Source organism: Gallus gallus, chromosome 8, assembly GCF_016699485.2.
Source record: "Gallus gallus isolate bGalGal1 chromosome 8, bGalGal1.mat.broiler.GRCg7b, whole genome shotgun sequence".
Lineage (NCBI taxonomy): Eukaryota > Metazoa > Chordata > Aves > Galliformes > Phasianidae > Gallus > Gallus gallus.
This window is the reverse complement of record NC_052539.1, coordinates 11,619,144-11,638,585: the sequence shown is the minus strand read 5'-3', so window position 1 is coordinate 11,638,585 and position 19,442 is coordinate 11,619,144. Positions and strand designations below refer to the sequence as shown.

The 19,442-nt window shown below is 37.4% G+C and overlaps 1 protein-coding gene across 1 annotated transcript; it reads left to right on the top strand.

Moving 5' to 3' along the window:
• Positions 1-190: 190 nt before the first annotated feature.
• RTCA (RNA 3'-terminal phosphate cyclase) lies at positions 191-8,492 on the top strand. Its single transcript, XM_422311.6, has 11 exons — positions 191-392; positions 472-572; positions 2,047-2,190; positions 3,560-3,683; positions 4,091-4,149; positions 4,666-4,807; positions 5,966-6,090; positions 6,227-6,285; positions 6,887-6,981; positions 7,389-7,493; positions 7,858-8,492. The coding sequence occupies exons 1-11, from the start codon at positions 348-350 to the stop codon at positions 7,954-7,956; spliced, it is 1,098 nt and encodes a 365-aa protein (XP_422311.1). The 5' UTR covers positions 191-347; the 3' UTR covers positions 7,957-8,492.
• The last annotated feature ends 10,950 nt before the right edge of the window (positions 8,493-19,442 follow it).

Below are 19,442 nucleotides of genomic sequence, written 5' to 3'. Positions count from 1 at the left end.
ACCGCTCTCCTGCCTCGCGCGGCCGCGAACCCGGGCAGAACTCTTCTCCGGGCCAGGCCCATCAGCGGGGCGGAAAGGCTCCGACCCCTCCCGCGGCGCTGCGCCCGGGCGGTGGGACCCGGCGGCGCCTAACGCAGCGGCACCGCCTCCAACGCACTGCGGACAGGAGGCTCCGCTCTGCGCCTGCTCTGCCGCCGCCCAGCACAGGCACCGGCACCTGGCGGCGCGCTTCGCTTCTCTTCCCGAGTGCGCTGCTCCGCCGCGCTCTCGCTGTCCTCCGGGCCCAGCCCGGATCCCATCTGTACGGCGGGGGCCTCCGCGAGAGACGGCTCCACTGGCTGCCAGCCATGGACGGGGACAGGGTGGAGATAGACGGCGGCATCATGGAGGGGGTGAGCACCGAGGCGCGCTGGGCTCGGGCGGGCCGTGCCTTGCCTTGCCGCCGCGCCTGACGAGCGTCGTTCCTTGCAGGGCGGGCAGATCCTACGAGTGTCCACGGCGCTGAGCTGCCTGCTGGGCCTGCCGCTGAGGGTGCGCCGCATCCGCGCCGGGAGGAGCCAGCCCGGCCTCAGGTAATGGCCCTGTCGAGCCCCCGCTCTGCCTCCCGGGCTGTCCGAGAGGAGCGCGACAGTCCTCGGGCGCGTGCGGGGCCCTCCTGGGCCGGCGCGCCGCTGTCCCTTGACTGAGCACCGAAACGCTTCCGAGGACAGAAATCGTGCATTTCTGATGTTCTTAGAGGGCTTTTCCAGTCAGAAAACGTTGTCTGTGTCTCACTTCCTTGGAAAGACGGAGTGTGGAGGAGTCCCAGGAGAGCCGCCCGCAGTCAGCTCCTGCGCGCGCGTTCCCTGTGCCCTCAGCGCATCTGCCTCTCCCCGGCGCCGGCTGTGCCAGGAGGGCAGAACACGCCCTGGCCCCACCCGTCGGATCTGGGAAGTATTCTCCAAGATGCCAAACAGCTCGCACGATGTGAGGCAACGTATAGTTAAGATCGTATATTGCCTCCCTGAGGCATTACTCACAGAGATACAGTGTTAAAAACTGTTTCAGTGCTACCTGTATGTTCCAGAGCAGTCATTTTCATTTTGATGCCACAAGACACTTCAGACACATTAGTTGTGTTTCTCATCTTTGCTGAATAATCGACATTCTTCTTCATAGACCACTGCTCCTCTTTAACTCTGTTAGTTTCTCACACTTCTTGACTAACATTACTGGGCTTTATACGCATCCAGGGGAGGCATGAGCCCCGAGGCAGTTAATTTGAGCTTACTGAAGAAGTCTTGCTTATCTAAGCTATTGCTTTATACATACTTCAAAGCAGTCCGTAGAGCAGTATATACCTTTGGTTGGTTTTGGTTTATTTTGCAGTGGATCTTGTGTAAGGAAATCCAGCTGTTCAGATGGGCTTAGCTGTCAATTAGTAATGTGCTTTACAACAGCCTATAGCCTGGAGAAAGTTGGAAGCTACTGAACAAAATCATGCCTCACAGTCCTAGTAGCATCTTCAGACCACAATGAAATAGTGAGGTCACTCTGGTGGCATTGAGTTTCCTAGCACAAGTGAAAAAGGAAAGCAAAAAACAAATGGTTGCTTTTTTTCTTTCTTTTCTTCTTCTTCCTACTTAAACCACTCAAACAAATGGAAGCGCATGCACAGTAAAACTGCTAGCTCTTTCCTGGCTCGGGGCTTGGCTGTTCAGGATTGCCACCATTATCCTACTTGCTATTATCCTACTGTTATTATTTTCTTTTGCAAGCATTTATCCCATTAAGATAATGACTCCTGCATCTCATCTGCCTGCCTTGACTCACTCTAATGTATCCTTCCCACTAGGATCCTAAAAATTCCAGAATGATCAGAATACTGCTCTGTTGGCACCTGTGAAAGCAGGAGAAATACTGTAGGAACCAGACTGAATTTCTGATCCTTGTTTGAAGTCTGCAATTGTACTTACTAGTTGATGTTTAGTGTTCTGTTTTTTTAATGTAAACATCACTGTGTAGGCTGCTTGCATGCATCTTTAACTTAGTATTTGTGGTGTTAAGGCCTCAGCATCTGTCTGGATTGGAGATTGTTCGAGATTTATGTGAAGGGAACCTGGAGGGTGGAGAAATTGGCTCAACAGAAATAACTTTCACTCCTGGGAAGATCAAAGGTGGAACCCACATAGCAGATACCAAAACAGCAGGGTATGTCTTTGTACATGGATAATGACTGGCAAGTAACTGCTCTTAACTGCTCTTGATAACATTAAAATCATGACAGGATGTGTATTAATAAAGTACATTCAAGTGGAAGTTATAATGATACATAAGTTGAACACTTGAGTAATGTTAACTAAAAGCCAGATGCCCATGCATTTAAAAATGTATCTTATTTTCTTACACTTGTACTTCAACAGTTGAGTCAATGCATCAAATTAGATCAGCATCTTAGAAATTGCAAATATGAAATTATAAAACCATTACATACCTGGTGTTGAACAAATACATTGGTATTAACTTATTGATTATACAATAACATATTGAATTGATCCTCTTTATCTAATAAGGTCAATTTAAAGGTAGTACTTACTCATGTGATGATGCAGTAGGGGATACTGGTCTTTGGGATCTGGGAATATGTTCTATCCACTGTTTTTTGTCCCAGTGTTTCTTCTGTATTTCTGTGTTGGATCATTTGTTCTTGGAACCTGTTGCAAAAATGAGTGGAATAAGTTCAGCTAGGGAAGAAGACCACTGTGAACTTGGAAGTATAAGTTAGTTTAGACACAAGTGAAGGTTTACTTTAAGTTAAGAAATACATGTTTCTGAGCTGCTACAGTTTAAACAATTGAGGTGATGTCTTTTCTATGACTTAAACAACACAGAAGGGCTGGAGTAGGCAACAATACAAAAGGATTAGTACAAAAAAGTATGGCTCACAAACATTTGGAGCATGTTTAAGAAAAAAACAGGTTTACTTCAGCGTAGTGGCAGCTACTATTTTCACAATTGGAAATGATGTTGGAAACACTCATGAGAACTTTCATTTTGCTGAGCAAATTTAGTTTTGGAAAATATATTGGAAGGGTTTTTTTATTATCTATGTAATTTAGAGGATTCAATTACAAAGGAATCATGCACTTCAAAGCATATTTTTTATGCCCCTGCATTCTCTTGTGTGAGATGTTGACCAGCTTCTAGGAAATTTTGTGGGTTTTTATATACTTTATAACTAAATAATTATTAAAATATTAAAGTTGATGCTTAAGCCTTCTTGTTTTACTGCCTGCTATCTAACCCTACAATTTTCACAGTACTGTCAGTATACTAAGTAAGCTACATTACTTTTATTTCGAAGATACAATTACTGTAAAATAAAAATTATTATATGTAGGGTTGCTAGGGATATGAAGTTCTTGTTAACAAATTTTAAACAATAATATGTTTACTTTATAGATAACATTAAAATCAAATACATAAATGCCCTGTGAAATCATTTATTTGCCTTTGACCTGTAGTGATTCTACATGGATTATGACTGTGTGAGATTTGAGTATCTTATAATTCTTTCTAGGAGTGTGTGTCTGCTGATGCAGGTAGCAATGCCCTGTGTGCTGTTTGCTGCTTCCCCATCAGAACTGCATTTTAAAGGTGGGACAAATGCTGAGATGGCTCCTCAGATAGACTACACAGTCATGGTAGGGAAAAATTCCTTTGGCTTGGTGCGTCTTTCGTGTGTGTATGCAGTGTAACTATTGTACTTCTGTTGCTCTTGCTGCAACATGTAATTGCACAAATAGCTGTGAGAATGTTAAACTATGTATTGGATGTAGAGAGCAACCAGCAAATACTGGAATTCCCTGAAACAACAATTTTTGTTTTTGCTGTTAGTTCCTAAATGTGAATTGTTAGGAATTTCTCTCTTTTCATAAGAGAATCCTTTAACCCAAAATATTATTCTGAATAAAGCATGAGGAACTTCAGATAAGCTGCGTGGATGAGATTGCTTCTTTGTTTGTTTCTTTTGAACTTTTTTTTTTTTAAGACTGAATACAGCAGTGCACAAGAGATTCACTCTGTGTTTTTATATTTGCTTGTTTTTCAGGTTTTCAAGCCAATAGTTGAAAAGTTTAATTTCACATTTAACTGTGATATAAAAAAGAGGTAAGCTATAGGGTCATGAGACAGGAACAGGCCTTACTGAACCAGTGTGTAAACCTGGAGGCACACATGGTGCCCTAAATCCACCTGTGGGATGAATTTATAATTCATTAACTAAAGTGTATTAGCTGTGCCTGTGTGTACCATTACTGTAGTATGAATGTGATACAGTTCTTTGTCTTTTTTTCATTGCTGAGTCTTCAGCTGCTTTTTTAATGTTTCCTATGAATTACCCCTCGAGGGAAATGCATGCTGAACAGACATTCCATTATCTAGCTTTTTCTGAGGTGCCAGTTACATTAGTTTTTGGCAGTTAATAAGGTGCATGCTATGAGGTAATGTTATTAAAGAATAAACTTGTATTATAAACATTTCTAAGACATGCCAACAAAATTCATATGTATGGTAGCAGAGAACATAAAAAATGTATCATAAAATTTGTGAGGAGACTCCTAGCTATTTTCTTAGTTTCCTTGTGCTCTTTGCATTTAATTATATCTGATTTGTGTTTGTATATAGGGGCTACTATCCTCAGGGAGGTGGTGAAGTTATAGTCCGGATGTCACCAGTCAAAGAGTTAAGTCCAATAGACTTAACAGAACGTGGTGCCGTGACAAAGATATATGGAAGAGCATTTGTTGCTGGAGCACTGCCTATAAAAGTGAGTGCTGAGAAGACCCTTGGTAGTATTCAACTTCATAAATCTATATAAAATTGCATGTAATGTACCTTGTGTACTTCTACTGTTTCTGTATTCTGCAGTCTTCCACATGCAAGCCACGTAGTTGTATTAAATGGATTCAGTTAATCAGGCTGTAAAATAGAATTTTGGACATTTCTAAAATGCACTTAATGCTTAGGAATGCAGTAGCAGCCAAAACAGGATATGAGAACAGTATATGTGACTTCCTTCGTATAGTTATTCAAAAATATTGAAGGGCATTTTATACCTATGTATCATTCAAGTTTGTGTGGATTATCTTAAATCTGAATCAGTGGCTTTTCACAGATTTGTGGGTAAACTACAATGCTTTATAAGAGAGAGAGAGGTCAGACAGAATCAGTCTTTTCAACCACTGTTAATGGAATTAGAAGAAGTTAAGGGTAGGTTAGCCAAAGACAAAACAGATAAACTTGATCCTTTGTACCCCTTCTTTCCATTATTTCCATCCTGTCTATGTTTACAGAGAATAAGTAGTGGGATCTCCTCAGAGGTCCTTCCCCCACACAGCCTCAGAAGCACAAGAGGAAGGGAGAGGAGAAGGGTGTTACTTTTTGAAGAGTTGAGGAGTGGTCAATTTGATCTTAAAATCTCCAAACCTATGAATATTATTTTTTTTCTCTTTTTTCTCATCATCTTCTCCCATTGAATTGCAGGGATGGGACAAGCTTCATCTCCCACGTGCCTTTAAAATTGTTATTTCATATATTATCTATTACTATGTACAGGATATACTTCTGTACTTGTTGTCAGTCTGGTGTGTTGTTTTTATTTATTTTTACAGTCTATGGTCTTGAGATAATCAAGACTAAAATATTTCTCCATATATATGGAGAAGAATTATTGAATTCTCTACTGCTGTTGGGGCTTCTATACACAGCACTGTAATCTGTCATTTGTTCATTATTAGTGGGAAAATTCTCACAAGAGATGATGCTAAGTGCTTGCCTGTAGATGTTTTATAACAACCCTCTGTTTTTTTTTTCTCTTTAGTCTCTTTATTAAAGGATCTACTGTAATAATTAGTATTTTGATGAAAAAATATTGCTATCATTACATCATTTAATTAACTTATGTTTTTACCTCGTATCATGTTAGCTGGCAAAAGATATGTCAGCAGCAGCAGTGAGATGCATCAGAAAAGAAATCAGAGATCTTTACATTAACATTCAGACTGTTCGAGAACCTGATGATCAAGCCTTTGGGACTGGAAGTGGAATAATGTAAGATGAGCCCATACTTCCTATTAATGCGTGTAACTTTGCTGGTTGATAAGCTAGATCTTGATTAGTTGTCTGATAAATAAGTTGTAATGTGGGTGATTTTGTTCTTAATACCTATTCTGCTTTTTCTGCTCAGCATTGTTGCAGAGACTTCAACAGGTTGTTTGTTAGCTGGGTCGTCACTTGGCAGGAGAGGTAAGAGCAAAGTATGCCTCTTTCAGAATTAACTTAATGCGTTATTAACAAATAGGAATCTTAAGCATAATCTGTTCAAAGATCTGATGCTTTGAGTGTTGTTTTTTTTTTTTTTTAAGTGGATGCTGTTCTGTAACCCCTGTTACAGAACAGAGGGAAACAAACAGATTTAAAACTCTAAATAAAGTCATACACTTTGTACTTCTGTGCTGCTTCTGCCTAGTGACAGAAGTGGAAAATACTTCTGGACTTTATATACATGCTCTGTGGTTTACCTGTGAAGGCTTTGTTCAGTGCTGAATCTGGATATTTATCTAGATTAAAAGGAACAGATGTTTTTCATCTAAATGATTTGACTAAAATGTTTATCTGACTTAAAGTGTGGCTACATGCTTCACGCTGCTTAGGGGATATGTACTATATATCATGGCATGAAACTTTTCAAGTGGATGTTTGAGGCAAAAGTATGGAAATAAGTTTTAAAAAGTTGATAATTTCTGTTGTTGGTGTGTTTATCTTGTTTGTTTGATTTTTTTTCCCCTATATTTTTTTACATGTTACAAATAAGTGATAGCATCCTAATTTCTTGGATTTCCATTAGGAAAAAATTCTGACAGGGTTGGCATTGAAGCAGCCGAGATACTGCTTAAGAATCTTAAACATGGTGGAGCTGTTGATGATTCTTTACAAGACCAAGTAAGGACCCTATATGTCATCACATTTGTTTGAAGTAGCAAGAACATTTATGTATATATTACTTGAAAATAACATAAGTCTCAACAGTGAAAGAACGGCACGTAGATTTCAGAATTAGGTTGTATTTTCACAGACTACTGTGGCGTAATTACTTAATAATCAGATATCTTAGAGGTTTCTGGATGCGATCACAACTTCACTAGAATTAGCAAAATAGATATGCTTCTTAGCAACCACAGATGCTTTGGTTTTGTGCCACATCCTTACATTTTCCCTTCCTGCAAATCTTAGTATTGATGGAAGAATGAGTTCGTAATTTGCTTCCATTTGGCATTGGAAATATCTAGGAAGTATTGCTGTTTGTCTTACTTGCCTAATTTCATTTAAGAACTTCATTCCCCTTTCAGCTGATCATTTTTATGGCATTAGCAAAGGGAGTGTCTAGAGTGAAAAGTGGACCAGTTACTCTTCATACTCAAACTGCAATACACTTTGCAGAGCAGCTAACAAAGGTGAGTCAAAAACTTCAGGAACTTTCACCTGTCAGTTATCAACCAGTAACTAAAGTGGTGAGTTGTATAGATTCACTCTATATTTAGCAGATACTGTGAACTGAATTTCATCTTGGAGAACTAACACTGATAAAATAACAGCTACAATGTTTATATAAGAGCTTGCCAGTACAAACTGAATATACTTTAAATGCCTTTAGAATGTTTAGATACTTCTACCACTTCAATTCATTGTTTTCAATGAAATCAGTCCAAACTGTAATATGCATAAACAACCAGTACTGTGTTAATTGGGCATCAGATATTGAAGATTTAAACTTATGTATAACTGAATTTGTGATTCGTGTTTTTAATCCTGTTTTAGGCCAAATTTACTGTGACAAAATCAGAAGAGGAAGATCCCAGTAAAGATACCTACATAATTGAATGCCAAGGAATGGGTATGATAAACTCAAACTTATAGAGTTTAAAAGAAACAGCAAGAAAAAAAAAGGAAGATTCAAAAGCAAAATAAAATCAACATACCTCAGCGATGCATTGCACTATATTTCAATGGACATATAACATATATGTGAACAGTAGGATCCTTCTGTCACATCCAATCAATTTGACTTAACTTCAAGGATGATAGCAAGTTTTCCCTTGCTGTGCTGAGCAAATCTGTGGTGTGAAAAATGGAAACTTCTTTTTTTCCTATTATCAATGAAATGAGTACAGACAGGACAGCAAACAGAGTACAGTGTATGTATTTGGGCAGCTGAGTGCATCACTTAAAAACTTTAAGAATTCAGTTTCACCAAAATAGAGAATAACTATTTCAGTTTTGAGGAAATACATAGCTGATGTATCTTTCCCCCTTTAAAATATATATATTTTATTATTTTGGATCCTTTCTGTTGGGTATGTGGAATAAGGGGCACTATCAAATCTGTATCTCTGTTCTCAACTATTTTGCTTAAATTGTGTATGAGGAAATAAATCAGTAGCAGCATATGAAAACCTGGTATTTATTTTTGCTGTTACCTCAGCAGGTTGTGTTCCTAGGAGACTGATAGACACTAACTGCTCAGAAATGTAATTTCTTTCCCTTTCTAGTGTAAGAATACCCCATGAATAAATTTTCTTTAACATATTCTCTTCTTATCAGTTTTATAAAAAAACTTCTCAGGCAAGTTTAGAAAATGTACCTCGTTAATCTCAAACAAAATAATAACTATGATATAGTCTGTTCTTCTATGTACAACTGTTGCTTTTAGCTTACTAGTGGTTTTACATTTACATCAAGCTTTTGTTTCTTCTAAATGAAAGTATTTATTTCCAAATGAGATTAGAGAATGGTTGCATATATTTGTGTATATGTACACACATTCACTTTTCTACAGAGCAGTGCACATACAAGTATATTTAGGCATAAACACATGGTAGTGTTATCCTCTGGGAATTAGGTAAGGATGCACTTCTGCCATTCTGGCCTTGATCTTGCTAAGAAAATTTATTCTGAATTAAAAGGAAGACAGAGGTGGGTCATCATTTGTTTTGCATATGAAGTACTGAATCACCAAGTTAGAATGGCTTAACCAGAAATATATAAATGCATTCTAGAAGCTTGAATTGATTTCCAGGTTTCCCCCATCTTTCGGTCTTTGCTCTAAGATCTTTTTCTCTGTTGTGACTATTGAAGAGAGGTTTGTCTTGCTTATTAAAATTAACGTGGACCCCCCCCCCCCCCCCCAAAAAAAAAAAAAAACACACCACCACTGGTATAAGAAAATATTCACCAACGATCTAGTTAAGTATCTATTTACTTTTACGTTTCTTTCCCCCTACCCACCAGAAACTAGTCAAAAAAAAAAAAAAAAAAAAAGGAATACTATTAATTTCTGATTTAAAAAGTATTATCTGGAAATTGTTTTTACTGTGAATAGTCTGAAGGGGGCAGCAGATACCCACTAAATTTATGCCTGACGTTCTCAACTCTTGCTCATAAAAAAAGATTACTTCTCTGTGCTGCTGATTTTCAGTGTTTCCTTTAGAAAGGGCACAGAACATATCTTAAAAAACAAGAACAACCAACCAACAACAACAACAACAACAAAAACACCTTGGAAAAAAAGCTCCCAGAGTTGTTTTCTGTGCTTATTTGTTTTTTCTGTTTACCTATTTCCCTAATTCAAAAGAATTACTGCACTTGACTAATTTTCCTTCTAATGGAGAGATTCCAGCTGAAGGGATAGCTGGGTGTAATTTAATTCATCCTAACCAAAGCACTGCTAACTTAGAAGTTAAAGTGTGTTGCTCAGGGCCTTGTCCAATCAAGTTCTGAATATTTACCAAGATGAAGGTGCAACACCCTTTATGGGCAACATGTTAACAGAGCTTAACTGCACTCAGTTTGCATTTAATGTGGTAAGAGGGTTACTTTTGTTTGTTTCTTTCTTAAGCTGAGTTACTGTTTCTTAAAGGGAAGTTACTTTCTGCTACAAGAAACATTAGAAAGGTATGCATAGCAACTAGTTCTTTTAGAAGAAAACAATATAATAATTCTACCTTACTCAGAAGATTGCTTCTTTACAAGAAAAACTCAGAGCCTCAGGTCTCTCTGGCAGATGTGAAGAGGAAAGCTTCAGTAAGTCCTAGAATCCTAAACAAAAGATTAATAATAGACAGTTATATATTGCTGCTTAGTACAGAAAGGCATATTAAATGCAGTTTGTAACTACTATTTTTTAAAAAAAACTTTCTGTACTTTATGAATATTAGCTATTATAGAGCATTACTGGAAGCCTTTTAGTTTTCATTTCTATCAATCTATAATCATATCGTTTTTAGTGATAAGGTGAATTAAGTCACTTGTAAGAATATATTAGCCTTTTGTTCAGGAAGAGATGAGACATAGCTTCATCTGCTCTACGCATACGCACCGGGTTTTCTTATGCTAATAGGGCATATTAGAATCTTATATGAAAATTTCTGTGTGGGTGCTTAGATACAGCTAAGATGCTTACATTTAATAATGCTTAAACAAGTGGCAATGACTCAGAAGTTCTGTATACCAAAGAAACAGAATTAATCCTTTCAAACGGCATCTGTAGTGTATTTACATGAAATAGGCTTGTGTTTAGGTGAATGTAATGATCAGAGAAAGCCACTATGCTGACATATGCAGACACCAAAGTCTGAAGACTAAGGTCATTATATGCAACCAGTTACAATAAATAAATAAAAACAAAAACAACAACAACAACAACAAAAAACCCAGAAAATGCTGCACTCTTCTGACTGAACTCTATTACTGTCCAAAAGAGTATCTTTGAACCTTGTGCTCTCATATCCTTAAAAGTACTTCAGCTGGTAACTGTTTCTCTTCTGAGCTTGTGATTTCAGTCTGTTCCCTAAAATGTTAGTAAAGTACTTACTAGTACTATCTAGACCACGTTGAAAATGCTGCATCCAGTTTTGGACCCCTCCATATAAGACATCAACGGTCAAGGTGGTGCTACATCTTTTTGAATTAAAAAGAAGTCAGTGTAAACACAGAAAATCATTATGTTCACTATTAGAACAGGAAGTAAAATTAGTATCTAAAAATCAAGTAAGATAGGTAAACTGAAAAGCATTGCTACTACTTTCCCTAATATTTGATAGCAGAAAAGTTTGCAAAGGCTAAGCTAAAAACAACTAGGAGCATAGCCTTCTGTAAAGTTAAACAGAACCAGAATTTTTTCTTTAATCCCAGATTTATTGGTACATTCGGGAACAAAGTTCAGAGTTTAGGAAACCTAGTGGTAAGTCCACTTAAAAGCTAAAAACCCTTAACAAGTAAAAATGTGGAGAAGCTCACACGATAAGCTGCATGATTTCCAGTTTTTATACCACCCAGATGCCTCTTAGTAGTTTTACAGCCTCTCCTCAGGAGTCTTTCTGCTCAATGCTTACCAAATCCAGTATGCTAATCCTATGATGATAAATTATCTCCTAGAACAGGAAACTTTGAATTGAAAATTCTGCTTTCAAGTAATAACTGAATAGATTCACAATTTATTGTTATTAAATTCACAGAATATCCAAATAAGTCAAAGAAGTTACTTTGAAGTAGCACTGGAAAGCACTGGCCCCATACTGAACAGTGAATATCAACATGTGCTGACAGACTTTAGGCAGTGGCCAAGTCATCAGAAACGAGGATAAGCACATGGCCCCATTATGTTTAAGTGATTTGGTCACGCTTTATAAATATCTCTCACCAGAACAAGATTGCTAGCATTCTCTTCTATGTGGGAGAGTTTACTTCCATAATCAAATAATCAGATGTAAAACTGTAAAGGAAGAACTGGAGTTAAGCCGAACTGTATGAGCTCAAAGGAAGAATTAAAAAATAATTACATTCTGCAAAGCCCAGCAAATCCCAGGCCTTCCATCCATTCAAACCTTTCATCTTTTTATTACCCCCTGCATTATAGCTCTGAACTTTGAACTGCAGCTACTCAACTTTACCAGTTATTTTGCTACACAACAACTGTCTTCTGAACTTAAAAAAATATTATCTTTTTTTCTTTCTGTTAAAAAATGTAAAAATCTTTTTTATCTATTTGTAAGTGCTTAAATTTAAAAAAAAAAGATCAAATTCAAAAAAGAAAATATCAGTCTAAGATGCTGATTTTGCTGGAAGGCTAAGAAAACACCTATGTGGCTAATTAATGAAATCGCTCAGTGTGCTAGTTTCCTTCACCTTATTAATGACAGCTGGAACAAAGTTTTCTAACTTGGCGTACTACTGAAGCAAAATTTTTAAGAGTTTGTACCTTTCAGTAGGACAGCTGAAATAATGCACTCCTATACATATATATGTACTTGTATTATCTCATTTTTAGAAGTGACTGCCAGTGCTCCCATTGAAGTTTACAACTGTTGCAGCAGTGCATCCCGCTCCTCTAAAGTTGAGGCTTAAACCCTACAAAGTATGAAAATGCTGACATTACTGTTTTACTTCTGGCTCTATCAACAGATTTAAGTTTTGCTTTTTTTTTTTTTTAATCAGCTGCAAAACCTACACAGCTGAAAACAGATGTGATAAGCAGTAATGAAATAGAATATTCTAAGTTGGTTAACATAGTTCCAAAAGTCATATACTAAATAAGAACACTTCATAACATCAGAAATATACTTAACCCTTTGTACTTTCAGAAAGCAATTACAGTAACCAAATCAGTGATAAGTACTGTCATAGAGAAAAGGTCAATGCAATTTTGAACTAGTTTGCTTTTAACATATTTTGGCCAGTCAGCACAAATAATTTTGGAACTGTGCTTTTGGGCACATTTGTTTGCTTCCGTCCCAGAAGATGGTGACCTCCAAGACCAAAAGATTTATGTTCTCTGACTGCAAGCCAGATTTCTGTATCCTGTTTATTATGTAATACATGCTCTGTAAAATAAGCATAACTCAAATGCTTTGCCACTCAATCAGGAGACAAGCCAAAACTCAGATTTAGGCAGAATTTAGATGTGTGTTTCCAGTGGTAATTTAACAATGTTCAAACAGGACCAATGAAACCTTCTTCCATATGAATGCCCGCGCTGTTCTGGTAATTATGCAGAAAGAGAAGAAAGCTTCTCTCCCACAGCCTGATAAAAAGCTGACATTACTGACATTTGGAGGGAAATCTATGTAAAACCTTTCTGGCAGAGGAAGAAATTAAACACAAAGTTCCTATTTCCCAGGCAATGCTTTAACTTGCACATAGACAAATGAAGGAAACCTACCACTTCTTGTCCTGATTTTTAAGTGTTTCCTTCTATCCTTCTGACGGAAAGGCTGATGGTCTGTCAGATTACAAGATCACAAATGGATGGACAGTTGTCCCTTCAGACCTGCAGACAGAACTGACTTTTGAACAAAACCAGTTATTGTTCCCTACTTAGGTCTCAGTAGTAATTAGCAAGACTTCATCTGGTTTCCTGCTCCACAATAGAGCCTCAAGATCAAGCCCAAGCCTCATGGTCTTCAGGAGTTTGCATCTCAGAGCCAACCACTATAATCCAATTGCTTCCCCAAAGCTGCTTCTGCAAAAAGTCACTGCAAGAAGTGCAATTTCCAGTAAATCACTGACAACCTGTTTCCAGCCCTGGATACATCAGCTGTGTGGATAAGATAAACAAGTCCAAAATTCAGCAGAAAAGAATACGGAAAACTGAGCAAAAAAATGCAGTTTCCCCTGTGATGTTGTAACATATTACAAAGATTCTGAAACGTAGCAGTTGTGAATTACAGTCTAATTCTGACACAATCCTTTCTTTCTTGCACTCCATAGTCACAATTAGTTTTCTTCGTATCACTAGCTCTAGAACACGAACCTGTGAAGAAGTGAAAAACTGGTTTCCTGTTTTCTGCACTGCAGATTAAAGCATCTCCAGGTTGCAGACGAACAGATAAAGATAAGTAGGATCAATTTTTTTTAAAAAAAGTCACATTTTGTACTTTGTTCTTTTTTTTTCTATTTTATCTGCTATCCATTGCTTTCAACTAATTTATTTCTTGCTTTGTGAGCTTTTTCTCATAGTCTCCCCAAATTTACCTTAATTTCACACTTTCTCCCTCCTTTCACATTCACAACAGCTTAATGAAGCATTACAAATTCATAATATTGTTAAACTGCAGAATTAGAAGTGCAGACTGGCTCCAGCTACCCTTAGTCCTTGCAAAACCATTTTACTTCCTGTAAACTGCAACAATTGCTGCTAAAAACATTCAAGGACATCTCTGCAAGCCTCTTCTATAGTCTAACTGACAGATGCTCATTTCTAGGGAGAGAAAATCGCAGGAATGAAGCACTAGCCTATGCTTGCAAAATGAGCTACAGTAAATGATATCCTATGAAATTGAAGAATATTGCAATATGGGATTTCACCTTATTTCTCCATTTACAGAGGAGAAATACATTCTCCTACAGAAATACATTCTCCTATACAATATATATATATATATATATATATATTTGTATTAAGTGATTTGTTCTTTAAACCACATAAAACTGATGGAAATCATGCTCACATATGCCATGTTGCAGCTGTGCTTGAGTTTCTGCTCAGGATCCTGGAGCCAGTAGCACCCACAAAACCTAGAGGGATAGGATTTTCTTTTGAGCCAGGCTGTCTTTATGCCTGAGTCACTTCTCCTGGAAAGCCTTTGGCTCAGCCAATTTAGACAAAGTGAGATTTAATGCGTAGGTGCATGATCTATGAGTTCTGGCTGAAGCAAGATAATAAAAGTCTAGAACACAATAGTCAAACACTATTGTAGCAAAACTATCCCCACTGTATACATGGAAACTTATGGAGGCTTGGAACTACCTCACAGTCTTTAGCATAACAACTACTGAACCATAGACAATAGACGTCTTTGAAAGTAGGATGTTTTTCATTCAGTTTTCCTTGTACAGGTGACAGAATATTGCCTCAGAGTATGTCTAAAACTACACCCAAACTGCTGAAGCTAGGAATCTGATGGAAATTTCACCAAATTACTTGCATTACATTACAGAGGTTTACCAGCTTCATCCAGGAATATAATACAACTGGCTTTTCTCTCATAAATTAAGACTGACCTTCAATTAAACCATGATATGCAAAGTTCACGTGCACATACACACAGAAACAAAACAGACTAAAAAAGCTTGATCAAACTTTCTTAATCTCCAGAAAATTATCTTTCCCAGCATTTCTCTCCTACATACATTTTATTTACCTGCACACAAACTGCTACTGTATGAGCAGGAACACTATTCTGTCCCATCATCTTTCTCCTAAAAACTGATGGCTAAAAACTGATTTACTGAAATGAAGGCTTTCTATACATCTGAAAGATAAAGCAGTCCCACAAGGCAGGATACAGAAGACAGTTGAATTCAATTTCTAAAAGGCATATTAGAAAATATGAGTCAAAAACTGTTTCAAGATCCCTTAAAAATTATTCTGGAACAGCTTTGCAACTGCACGATAATAGAGTCATTAATGCCCTATTTAATCTTGGAAACAAATAATAATACTGGTGGTGGTGGTGACAAACACCCAAATTTAAGTCAGGGAATTAAAGAACTGCAAGTATAGCTGATGGTTCATACTATTATCACACTTCTCTAAAAGGACATTTGTTAGTTGACATTAAAAATTTAGATATTACACAGACATGTGTTTGAAACAGCTGAATTTAGATATCACAGGAAAAAATATTTTCTAAGCAATTTCTTTATGAGAAGACAGTAGGAAGATAAGCAGCAACAATTTGTAGATTTATGTTCTTGTGTCATAGTTTTGACACTTTTTTTTTATTTTCTGTTTTGCTGTTGAGCAAGTAAGTGAATACAGGATGACAGAAATAGCACACGTGTTCTTAACAAACTTGCTGTTTCAAAACAATGCTGGGAAGCTGCTGGTATATCAGTATGTTTCACTTGTACAGCAAAACTGCTGAAAGTAACTCAAGGAACGCCTTTATCTACAGTTTTAGATCTACTCACCAAAATCCTTGGGGGAAGCACCAGGATCCGAGCAGCAGGCTTTCTCCAGGGACAATGAACACTAAAGCATCCTGATGAAGCTCACAGCCTTGGGTTAGTCCTGTGTATCCAGCATCCAGTCATTCAATCCAGCTTCTCTCTTAGTTAATGCCAATGAGTAGAGACATGTTCAAGAAGTGATATATCAGTAACATGAAGAGGTACACACTGGGGTTTAGGGCTGTACCTGGAATGCTACTGGTATGATTACAAAACAGGTAATCCAGAACAGTGGGAACTTTCAAACAGAAGAGGAGCAGAAAAGGTGTTTTCTATGTGTAATACTAATGTATTAGTACTAACTAATCAATTGATATCTAATGCTAACGTAAAAGTACTAATACATTAGTATTAGAAAATTTTTCCCTTTGTACGATTAATAAGTATACCAGTGTTATACAGTATACAGAGAAGTTATGCTGGTAAGATTACAGTGTTGGAAAAGATAATCAGAAAGGTGCTCACTGGCATTGTAGGCTCACAAAAACTCCACAAGGAGCAACCTCCAGGAAGAGATCATTCCTCACTTGCAGTCAGCCCTTAAATGGGGTCTAGGAGAGGTGGAGTCTGGCTCCACCCCTTCAGGTCACACAGGTGAATTGCCTTTACGTGTGCTCCTCACTCCAGTGCTTGCCTCAGGTGGTCAATCAGAGGTTCAGGCCATGATTCAACAGTTCCCATACACCCTTTTACTCAGTTCTTACAAAAACAAAACGTTCTGACCTTCCCTCACACTAAAAGTTCACATAAATGTCCATAGTGAGAAATAAATATTTTAACTGGCTTCTGATAACACAGGTGATTTATGAATAGCTAACCCTAAATGCCATTTACAGTATCCTAAAAGGGATATGGATGCAAAGAACTACAGGGAAATGGTAGGAGAGATACAGGCCATCATCACATCTTCATTTCATTTACTTATAAAGTGCAGGTCTTTACATTTAAGAGAAGGTTAAGACAACCTTCAATTATTTTCACTTGAACACAATTTTCAGTGAAGGACACTCTAAAGGAAGTCCTAAATGTGGCTATCAAGTGCATTTAAAATGTTCAGGGAAATGAAAATATTTTACTGCCAACTTGGAAAATCCAGGTCAGGCTTCATAAATATCAAAGACTTGCAGAGAGAAGCTAACTAACTTCAATTTCCTACAGGAAATTTTTCTGGGTGACATGCTGAACAATGACCATTTAGATGAGTTTATGAAATCTGCTATAAGTTTAGTATGCACTAAACTAAGTAAGCAATACTAAGTAAGCAATTAGCAATCACTGTTCTAAGCTCAGTAAAGATCTCTACTGAGTGTGCATCTATGGTGAAAAAAAAACAGGTCACCAATCCAAGAGTATCTGGATTCAGGGAGACTGTGAACTGCTGCATATTTGGGAGAGATGACTCTGCCATTGTGCTGAGCATCACTACCCCTAACTTGGCTGTGCTAGTCTAGATAGGAGTAAGACCATGTGTCAAGTGGGATGCAGGATCTTATCCAGTTAAAAGTGAGCCCAACAGAAAAGATTAAAAAAAAAAAAAAAAAAGGTTGGGAGCCATACCCCATAATATAAGGTTATACAAAGAATGAGATGCAGAATAATAGAAACACAATTATTATTTCATTAAGGTAAAACAATAATGGGGCTTCATTTAGAATATTTAGTACCAGATAGATGACTGTCTCTGAAAGGTGAAGTTACAATAATAGTTTTCTAGAGGGTTATAGGAATTACTGACAAATGAAAAGCATTTCTCAACATAAACACTTAAAAGAGGTATATTAGTGGTGTTGTTTGTTGGCTTTTTTTTCACTGAGAATAAGACAGAATTGCATACATTAGTGAACAGTAAAAAAATTGTAGATTACAAACTATTGTCTCCCTGTATTGCAACTCAAAAACAAGTGGACAGAAGTATCTTAAACAGATCAAAGGAAACATTTCTTACAAAGTATGTAATTAAACTCTGCAACTGTTATCCACAGGAAGCAATTGAGGACAGTACTTTAGCAGGAGTCACAAAGTGACTGGACATTTAGACAAATGTCCAATGCTAGTGATTTAGAAGAGAGTCTTATGCCTGCACACTTAAATTTAAGCAATTTATATTGGAGAAATAAAAATGCTTAATACCTTAAAAGCAGCTATTCCTATGGCTGCCTTCAGGGGTGCTTTCTACATCCTTCAGAGAGACTTTGGTTGCTGCTTATTAACAAAGAACTGTTTGAATGTTTTTTATTTCACCCTGTATGGCAATTATATTGTTCATTATGAAGCAAGTGAAGTTAACTTATGGAAGGCTCTTTAACAGAGTTACAGAGAAAATTAAGATGGGGAGACCACAGGACACAGGCCTGCTCAAAGCAAAGCTAAATTTAAAGTTAGGTTAATTTATTCAGGGTCTTATCTAGTCTAACTGCATAAATCCTCAAGGACAGAAGTTCTACAGCTGCTGAGTAACCCATTCTGGGTGCTGAACCATCCTTCCCATGAACAACTTGTTGCTCACATAAAACTGGAAATTTCAGTGTTGTATCTTTTGAATGTAATCTCTTGTCTTTTTATTGTACATCGCAGACAACCCACTGTTCTCTCTAGGCTCTGATAAGTGGAAGAATATAGAAAGACTGTGATAAGAACAGAAAACGCACTTTGCCCTCCCAAGACGCATTTTTCATCTGTCTGACAAGGGTGTTTAAGCATACCTGCAGATTACAAACTTCAAGTTGCAAAGTAGATTAAACGATATGCAAAAATAGGCTTACACTAGCCACAAAGGTTCTCATACTTTGGCTTTTAAACCTGTAGTTAGTATATTCTCCAAAAATAAGTAAATAAATAAATAAATAAATAATAAAAAAAACAATTGATGTTTTCAATTCAATCTAATTGTGACCTCTTTAAAGTAGTAAATCCTACAGCACAACTTCTAGGAAATTACCAAGAATTGCATCAATAACTTATATTATACAAAATTTAAGGTGCTTTTGTGTATGACTCTTGTATGGAATATATCTCAGGGTGACCTAGAAGATACACAGCACTACATTCCATTTCTCTAGACTGCAGATTTCTGTCTCCTTCCAGGAGAAAACTGGAACTTAAGGATGGGTCTTTTTAAAAGGCACTCAAATCACACACTTCCCAGATTTCTGTGCTTGAGAGTTTAACTGCAAGAAAGATAAAACTAAAATGAGTTATTCATCATTTAACTACAGGCAGGGATATTAATTTTGTGGTTCAGAATTGACACCTTTTCTTTTCAAGTGTCACAGACTTGAGCTCTGATCACACACTCTTAACAGGCTCTAACAAAAGGAGCTCATTTCATCTTTGCTGCATGCTGTTGGTTTACTGTTTCACCTACTCATTTTGATAAATCATACAAAATGCTACCT